Genomic DNA, 10,000 nt, shown 5'->3' on the forward strand with positions numbered 1-10,000 from the left:
CTGTTGGTGCTGTGTGCTTCTTGATGGTTCTTCCCTGGTTTCAGTGATCAGCTTTTTGTCCGACTTTGTCTGTGTGTGTGTGTGTGTGTCTGTCTGTCTGTCTCTGTCTGTCTGTCTGTCTGTCTGTCTGTCTGTCTGTCTGTCTTTCTGTCTGTCTGCATAGGTGTAATTTATGCCGGGGACGGTGTTTACATATCCCCACCACTTTTTGCAATCACAATTCCGTTCCCACTACTTTTGACAACTGTGATAAAATCTTACCACAATGAATAGATCAGCTTTTCAAATAAAGTGCTTAGTCACCAATTGATAAATGAATATCAAATTGATACACGTAAATTAATGTTGTGTGTAACGTTAGTGTTACAGTCTAGCTATTTGATGACCCACAGTGGGAAGCTATGCCTATGCCATCACCTTTGGTCCTGTGTATTGTACTAGCCGTTAGTGATGGCAGCCTGACACTGAAGCGCCGGAATGTGCTTCATACCATAAACTACACCAACCATAGAACCACTGCTTCGAAGGTGGCTTTGGTACGGAAAAATCACGTGACATATTACGCGCGAAACAGCAACTGCTTCTTTCTCCGAGTGAACCAGCTGAGTGGTTCACAGCGCCACACACAAACCAGTCAGTTGCCTCGTTTCGAGTCTGAATTGTAGCACCTTCAAAGCATAAAAACTTTAGCGCACAACATTGCGTTTGGTTCGTAGTAGCCTATCTCATACTGTGACAGTCATTACGTTCGTATTGATATATCATCATTATGGAAGCATCTAGGAAGAGAGGTCGTTCTGACATGTGGAAACACTTTATTCTGATCGCTCATGATAAGTTGCGCTGGCTGTTAAATATTTAGGCTATAGGAAAAGTAGACTGTATCAACAGGCTCAGTCCAAAAAGTATAGAACAAATAATGTTTTTAAATCAAAATCTTTGACTGTTCCCTATCCAACATGGTTACACAAGCACACCCAACTTGTGCCATATTTTTCCAGCACATCCTTTCCCCAAGCACTCTCTCCCCAATAATATACAATATCCAAAAAATAATTCATCTTTATTTGTAAAACAATAAATTATATCACAATCTTTGTATACGGGTGCATGTGTGTGGTGTGGGTGAGTGTGTGTGTGTGTGTGTGTGGGAGGGGGGGGGGGGGATTTGGTGCATGCACACTAGATTGTCATTGTTCTAAAGCCTCGTGCCACTGTCTAGCTGGGCTAATTTAGTTGCAGCCTTGGCACATCACCAGGAGAGGTCACTGTTACTGAAGCTTCAAGTAATGAACCGATTTTTGAAACAATGTGCCTAAATGGTTCAATGCTTCACCAAAGCTTAATTTGCCCTTCACTACTAGCCGTCCATCTAAAATGAAAGCTTTTCTATCAAATGTCAGGATCGGTATGTCTTCCTGGCCTTCCTGGAGAGGTTTTAAAACTCTAACAGAGTTTCATAGTGTTGCTACCAATCGCAATTTTTGGTTCAGTTTGCCAGGTCCCAATAAAAGAAAGTGTTGCTGTGCTAAAAAATAGTCAGATTTGGTGTAATACTAGCAACTCTGGCTAGGCTAATCTCTAACTGGCTATCTACTAGTTCACCATGTCTAGCATACATTATGTTTCATTACCGAAATAACAGTGGACTTAACTCTGATTCAATTACATTTTATCTATATAGCGCCAAACCATAAAATTGTCTCAAGGCGCTTTGCATCTTTATGTGGATAACTCTCAGTGGACCATATAAAGGTAAGATAGCAGGCTTGTTACAGCTGAATTTGTTGAACACATGCAGTAGTTGGATTATTTTATTGCCAGGCTTATATGTCTGTGCCATCGTGAGATCAGAGTCTCGGCTGTGAAGTGTGCAGAACTTGATGTTATCCATGGACATAAACTCTGCCAAGCATGCACAGCTGATTTTTAATGTGTTGCTTGCTATGTGATTTTATAGCGTAGTGAGATTGGGCTTCATACATAGGAGAACTCATAAGTTAATGGGACAGCAAGAGGCCAAAAGCACCCTCGCACTGACGGACACAATAACGGTTGACAGATCATCGCTAACCTAACAGGGCATAAAACCTCAGACATTACACATACACTCTTACTAGATACAAAAGGGACCTGAACGAGGAAGCCCCCCAGCACGCAGTAGTGTTAACGTGCACAATCCTGTGCTAGATTCGAACCCGCACCCTGAGACACCGGAGGTGGGGGTGCTAATAATTATGCTTAAAGCCCTGACTTTGTTATTGGTTGCTAGTATGTCTTTTATAGTTTCAGAGAATGAGAGGTTCTCACTGCAGAGTCCTGTAGTCGCTGACCACTAATAGATAGAGATGCATCCCACTTGTTGTTTTTTTATTTATTTATTTCTAGTCTTACAAAGCCCAAGTTGTCCAAAATCCAAGTAACCTATGAAGTTTGGTGCAGTAAATGCAATAGGTCAGTTACCGGTGGGATCGTGACAATCTCATTTATGTCCCCAGCACTTTTCAAACCAAAATGAAGCCCTCGTGTATATGTGTTCAAAGGTTTTCCATTTATAGCATTTGATTGAGCGGCTCAACTGTACAAAGCAGGCTGTCCTCGAACAGCTTGGTATTCTATCTTTGTTTTGTAGCCTCCTCTTCCTGGATTCCATTTCTTTCTCTATGATTCGTGACACTCGTGACACAAAAGCCTCTCGGTTTGAGCTCTGACAGTTGTTTCATCTCTGTAAAGGTCAGTGTCAGAGCTCTCAAAGAAATGTAATGTTGCTGTGGCCATGAGCCTGTTCATGAGCTTTCCTACCCATCAGACTCATCATCACGCTGCCATGTCATAGACCAGTGGTTATCCTTTCATCACCGTCTCCTTATGTGCTGTACTTCCCACATACAAGGTTGTGTGGTTTCTCTTATACAGACAGATCTCGCACGATTTTTCGGTGTTAAAAGCAGCCAAACTGAGTTGATAATGTACACTGTCGAGCTGCACACTGACAGTCTTTGGTGACCCTGGATCTGTGCTTCAATTTCTGGTCATTGAAAGACACTCAAGAAGTACCTGTGGATGGTGAGGAGACCTTGATCAATGAGGAGACCTTGATCAATATATAGTTTGACTATTGTTCCAAAAGCAGCTGAACTTTTAAAACCAGGTAAGTGAAGTTAGCTTTAAAGAGAAGCAGAGACATCTTTGCTATATATGCAGCTGTATAAGAAGTGAAATTCACTGCAGTCCATCCACACAGAGGCAGTTTTATTATCCGCTTCTCTAAGAATCCCCCAGTCCCTGCAATTATGAGTTGAGCTCCAGAAAGTAAGGTAAATATTAAAGCAATTGTGTGGGAGTAGGAGTGCAATAAGCTGGGTGGGAAGATGTGCTTGAAATGAAAGCAGATAAAAAAAAACGTTCTCCGGGTGTTTTTCTTCTCTGCTTCTGCTTCTTCGAGATGTGGAACTGAACAGAAGTGCAAAAGGTGCGTCTGAGCAATAAAGCCGTTGCTCTTCCCTCAGTGTGGCGGCTGAACTCAAACAGCCACCGCTGACTTCGTGCTACACTCAAACTTGTGCTTGGTCTGCTGTGGAAGCATGACTGTGAACAAATCAGCTGGACTCGGCGGATCCTGCCCCATTTCTAACCCTCCATCAGGCCCTTATTTTTCCAGAACTCTTTGGGCCTTTTTACACAGATTTTGGTTGTTTAATGAAAAGGACTTCTAAATCATGTTTTTTTGCCAGATAGAAAGTCTAGATGGCCAAAAATGCAGGTACTGGTAAATGATATGCATCAAATGAATTGAAGGCTCCTCTGTTGAATGTTGACTTGCCTTACACTGTTCAATAATATGGTAGATAATGAGATCCCAGGGTTTTGTTGGGCAAACCCAACCATGTGGCACTACTCATGAACCCAAATGAGCCCGGCCTTTTGGGAAAAGGAAAGCAGGCAGAGAGCTTGCAGCTCACGCGGCACCCAATGGCAATGCTCACCATATTCAATTAACCGGTGGTAAGCACCAGGGTTTCCATTAGCCAGTAATTACCATTTTTTACCTGATAAATGTCTAAATGAAGAACTTGCTGAACAAAATGTCCAGCAATAATGAATACAGAAGGGATACCCCTGGACAGGACATTTGACAGCGAAACAGCCTATTAACAGCCTACAGTACTTTTTTTCACCTAGAGGCTGCGAGTGACAGCTGCACCTCTCATTGATGCGAAGAGCGTCCTTTGAGATGTAGTGGCAGTGATGAGGTTATGGGAGTTTTTTTTATGCTTCTTTATGAGTTCAGCAAACTGGCCCCTGATTGGGCTACACTGGCTTAAACTGCTAGTGTTCTGCACCCTGATTGGGCTACACTGGCTTAAACTGCTAGTGTTCCGCACCCTGATTGGGCTACACTGGCTAAAACGGCTAGTGTTCTGCCAGTGTGTGAAGCGTATCAGGGGGCTTCTCTCTGCAGAAGCTCATTAAGACAACGCTGTGAAGTCATCTGGAGGAGGAGAGAGTGATCCAGCTTATGCACGTTGCAAGATGCAAAGACGCATTAGACACGTTTGATTTCAAGTCGGCGATGTTGGGCTAATGTTCAATTGTTACTGTTTGTTTTGCTTAATCGTTACTGTTTAGTAAATAGTGAAACTGATTTGAGGTCACTGTCATTCTTTTTTTATCAACCTTGGTGCACATTATATTTGTGTTTGTAACATAGATTATTAAAACATGACCAATAAGTTATACGTTTGTCCGGTAAAATAAATGATTGCCGGACACCAGCAAGATAACAAACTAGTAGAAATCCTGGTTAGCACCACACTGATGTTGCCTATGGCACACACACACACAGTGATGTTACCTATGGCACACACATACAGTTGGCTATCATTTTTATCGGACATGCCAGTGGTATAACCCTCCCCTGGCCCTGTGTGTAACTGGCTGTGCCTTTTTATGGCCTCTTGGCCTGGTAATGGTGATCGTGTTGATGCCATCCCATGTCATTACAGGGAGGTTTATGGCTAGTTTCCCACGACTGCTCTCTGCTCTGATCTCATTTAGGCCTGGCCATAGGGCCACTATGCCACACTACCAAGTCAGCTCTTCTGTTGTTAACTGCGGTGCCCTGGTGCTGTGTTGCACTGGTGCTGTGTTGCACTGGTGCTGTGTTGCACTGGTGCTGTGTTGCAGACACAGGGAGACCATCCAGCCTGCGCCCCGAAGTGGACAGTGATGAGTGAGTGCCTCGTTGAGTCCCCTCTGTCCAGTCAGTGTTTTGGAGCAGGCCTGAGCCGTCTTGATTGGGTGACCTGTTACAGGTCATTTTAGCGCTACATGTTGTATAGCACCTGGGGATATTTTTTGGTTGCCTGGCAACTCTCCAGATTTATAAATTGTATAGGTGGATGTTTGATGTTTTTCAAGTAATACTGCAGACATATCTCACAATATCTCCGCTCTCTAGACTAGACAGTGGCTCTAAATCCCTACACTTGCTCAAAGATGAGCGTCAAGCCTCCAGCCATTCCTCATCCTTGAGTTGACACAAGGCAAAGCATCTCGGGAGGTTTTCTTCAAAAACATGCTCCGAGAGGTATATGACTGTTATAAAATCTTTTACAACCCTTCTTTACCCCCCCCCCCCCCTACCCAGAGGAGCGGGCTACTGGTGACAGCATCGCCACGGTGACGACTTCCATCTCTGCACTACGCCGTGTCCCTGTCACTAGCTTAGTGCTCCCCTGAGCCGAGGAGGAAATTGAAAAAAGACGCCGCTTTCCAGCTCGCTGTTATTCCACTCCAGGCAGTCACTCGGGAAGCCCCGTTGCCATTTATTGTCTCTCGTGCCATCACTCTTCGGGTTCCTGTTCAAATGTGGGGCGACTGTCAAAGACGACGCTCTGAGGCCCAATGGCACACTCTGCATAGAGTACACCCACCAAGCCCCCTTTAATCTTTTCATCATCCCCAACTGTCAATTTAGGAGGGGAGGGGATGAAAGCCATTCCCGTCTCCTCCCACCAGCATAAGGCCATTTATAAAATCATCTCTGTCCCCACTGACCAAGCGTTGTGCTTTTGGGGGGCCATTCAGTCAGTTGTCCATGTTCCGCCTGTTCTGCGTTGGAATAACGTGTCCAGAGGTGGCCCTGTGTTCCTACGCCGTCTGCGAGGCGTCTTCAAGCGCTCTTCTGTAATTGCGTTTAGCTGGAATGGCCCCCGCCGGCTTTGTTGTGTCAGTAATTTGTTGGGGGAAGCGATACAGAGGAGGTTATGCTGAATCAACATCGTGAGGCAGCCTGGCAGAGCTGCGGATTGAGGAGGTGTGGGGGAATAAATGCATCACAATCGATCCTGGGGCCAATACTCTATGGAAAGGGAAAGGCTGCATTGTAGTCAGTCGGGAAATTCTTGTGAACAATGCGACATTTTCTAAAGCTCGAGTTACTGCTGTAAAGAGGAGATTAAGCCGAGCCATCACCTCTAGTTTGGATAGTTCACCCAAACAATTCGGTCTTACCTAACCAGTTTCATTCCAGTAGTCACCAATGCAATTATTTTGTTTGGCAATTTGACTTTGGAAAAGAAGTCTTGTGTTTAATTCACTGGATCTGCCAGTCATTTGTGTATTGCAGAACCAATGATTTCTTTTCAAGGTCATCAGATGAAGAGGTAAGAGACGTGTTACACTGTGTCTGGCGCGTAACACACACATGGGTAAGATATAACTGTCACGTGCCAACATTGATTTATAGGGGGTGAATTCAACTCACAAAAGCAGCAGCTGGTAAGGCCTCTCAAAGTGCCTCGTAAATGATGGATAACCTGCTAGAGGAATGATGGCCTTGGTCACCCCCCCCCCCCCCCCCCAGCCCCCCTATCTTGTTCTCTCTTTGTGCGTCTGTCGTACTCCCTTCACCCCTCTCTCACTCTCCAAGTTTCTCTCCGTCTCAGCTCTGTTCGTGCCCAAACACCACAGTTTGAGCCCCGAAACGCCTCGCTGAGTAGAAACAAACAGACTCCGTCAGCACAGAGCCACTCAGCAGAAGCCCCAAATCGAGGCGGCGGCGGCGTCGGCCCTGCTGCCATCCATCCTCTGGCCCCTTTTTCATCCCTCTGCCGCTCTCTCTAAACCGCCTCTCAACAGGTTGCTCCGACACGCCGAGCGCCCACCTGTCCCACCTCTGCCTGGTGTCACCGCTGGCCGGCTCTGGGAATCCATCACCCTCGCCCCCCCCCCTCCCCCCCCGCTCAGCCCATTATCACTCTTAACTGCCTGAGGTGCTTCATTAGCCTGCTGCAGACTGTCCCAACACAACACCCGTATGGACGCATTAACATGCTAATGCCCCGGCCTTGTGTGGCCACTCAATCACTCCACAAGCACAAACAAACCTGTTGTGGTCTTTAACCTGGCGCCTTTTGTGTGGGTGAGGGTGGTGCGCGGGTGGTCGCCGTGAGGTGTAATCGCGGTTTGAAATCTTTTATCGTATCTGAAAAATTCACCGTGTTTGATCGAACTCAACTAACCTTGTGAGAGAAAAGGAGGGAAAAGGTTTCGCTGTGACGGATGGCCTGCTGCCAGAAAGTGAAAGGAAGAGAAAGAGAGGGGAAGGGAGGGATGACTCTTCTTTTTTCCCCCTCTCTGATAGATCAATGTGCTGCAGAAAGGAGGAGACACCTTCTCCCTGACCTCAGAATCAGGACGAGTGCTGGGGAAGGTAGAAAACACAACTGGGAGCCTGTTCATTTCCACTAATATGTTTAACTATACTATATATACTAATATGTTTAACTATAGTATATATACTAATATGTTTATATATACTAATATGTTTAACTATAGTATATATACTAATATGTTTAACTATACTAATATGTTTAACTATACTTTAAATACTAATATGTTTATATATACTAATATGTTTAACTATACTATATATACTAATATGTTTAACTATACTATGAATACTAATATGTTTATATATACTAATATGTTTAACTATACTATATATACTAATATGTTTATATATACTAATATGTTTAACTATACTTTATATACTAATATGTTTAACTATAGTATATATACTATAAATATTGATCCACTGCCATTCTAGCCTCCGTAATAGTCAAGAATGGGTCAAATGGAAGCTGTATGGAATGATTTCATTCAGACATTTTTCTTTAAAAGAATATCGACCTTCACTTTGAATAGTATAGGGGAAAGATTGCCTTGTCCGTTTAATATAGAGGCTTCTCTCCTGTGCCTCTCACTCCCACCTCTTTCTCTCTCTCTCTCACCTCTGTCTCTCTCTCTCTCCTTCTCTCTCTCTCTCTCTCTCTCTCTCTCTCTCTCTCACCTCTGTCTCTCTCTCTCTCCTTCTCTCTCTCTCTCTCTCTCTCTCTCTCTCTCTCTCTCTCTCTCTCTCGCCCCAGGCCCTGCGCAGCTCCGACTCGAGCACCAAACCCGTGTATGTGTCGGTGGGCCATCGCATCAGTCTAGACACGGCCGTGCGTCTCACCCATGCCTGCTGCCGTTACCGCGTGCCAGAGCCCATCAGACAGGCAAGCCAGTACCACACTACACCACACCACGCCATGCCAAACCATGCCATGCCACAGCCTATCACATCACAACACCCCCCAGTCAGTGCTCTCTCCCAGCTCTGCACTCTTGATTTGTTGAACACGTCTGATTTAGTTAATGAAGAACATCCTAATTACCCTTACCTCTATCAGCTGTGGAGCATAGGAGCACAAGGAGAAGAACTGACAACCCCCGCTCTGCACCATACCATTTCATATCCCCACTCCGTAAAACACTAGCATCATACCCCTCTATCCAGGCCACTCAATACAATATCATGTCGTACTACAGTCTAACCACTGATATAGAAACACTTTCCATGATGGCTTGGGCATCTTTACTGCTTTGTAATCCTGCCCTACTTCTGCTAGCCATTAGCTATAACTACCATTAGCTATAGCTGTAGCAGTTTATAGCCCTTCTGTCTTGTCTAATTGCGTAGCTGTGTGTGTGTCGGTTACCGTCGCTGTGGGGATATTGTGTTTGTGTGCCTGGGTAGTGTTGTGCAGCATCCATATTGTGTCATAAAATAGAAATGGGGAGAAACTGGGACATCATTCCCTAGTTAATTAATGGTTTCCTGGTAAAGACTGGCAAACAGGAGGACCCAGACAGAGGAGCATTCAACTGAGCCTTGCTTTCTTCCTCCTCTGCTGCGGTGCCTGAGGAGCAGTTAGAGTGGGGATGCTGTACTGCCTGCCCCTCACTAGGGGGCGCTGCTCCATTGGTCATGAAGAGCGTCAGCAACATCGTGAGCCTCTCTTCTCCTGCTCCCTGGCTTCACACGGCACTGCACCTGTCTCTCTGCTGCAGTCTCTCCCCCTCCACACACACACACACACACACACACACACACACACACACACTCGGCCACTTTATTTCCCTCAATCCCCACACACATCAGAATCTCAGAACACACACTTCTGCAGAAACACACTTCTGCATACATACTTCTGCATACATACCTCATGCTCACCACACACACACACACACACACACACACACACACACACACACACACACAATCACTCAATCCCACAATCCCATATGCATAATCATAGTCACTCTCACTCTCAATTATGCAAACACAAATATATATACTCATAACCCCCACACACACACACACACACACACACACACAGCCTTACATGCACATCTCTATCTATTCTCATACAGCGTGCCTTAGCCAGCGTGGCCATGCACCAGTGTGGGAGTGATTTATTTTATCAGCAACAGTTTAAATCTGGTTTGTGGGCAGGAGGTCAGTAATGGGATTTAATCTGGGGGAGTTATCCAGCCGCCTGCTGGAGTAGTAAAAGCCACACACACACACACTCTTACACGCACACACACACACACACTCTTACACACACAGACACACCCCTTTCCCCCTCAAACAAGCAGTCAAGGTTGAGCC

The 10,000-nt window shown here is 45.3% G+C and overlaps 1 protein-coding gene across 1 annotated transcript in view; it reads left to right on the forward strand.

Annotated features, from left to right (window-relative positions):
• LOC105892296 (endonuclease V) overlaps nt 1–10,000 on the forward strand; it is a 45,289-nt gene that overhangs the window by 8,061 nt on the left and 27,228 nt on the right. Inside the window, exons 6-7 of the mRNA XM_031563873.2 lie at nt 7,649–7,717; nt 8,433–8,561. Of these exons, the coding sequence (XP_031419733.1) occupies nt 7,649–7,717; nt 8,433–8,561 (198 nt within the window). The remainder of the gene's footprint in view (nt 1–7,648; nt 7,718–8,432; nt 8,562–10,000) is intronic.

Source organism: Clupea harengus, chromosome 26 (assembly GCF_900700415.2).
Source record: "Clupea harengus chromosome 26, Ch_v2.0.2, whole genome shotgun sequence".
Classification (NCBI taxonomy): Eukaryota; Metazoa; Chordata; class Actinopteri; order Clupeiformes; family Clupeidae; genus Clupea; species Clupea harengus.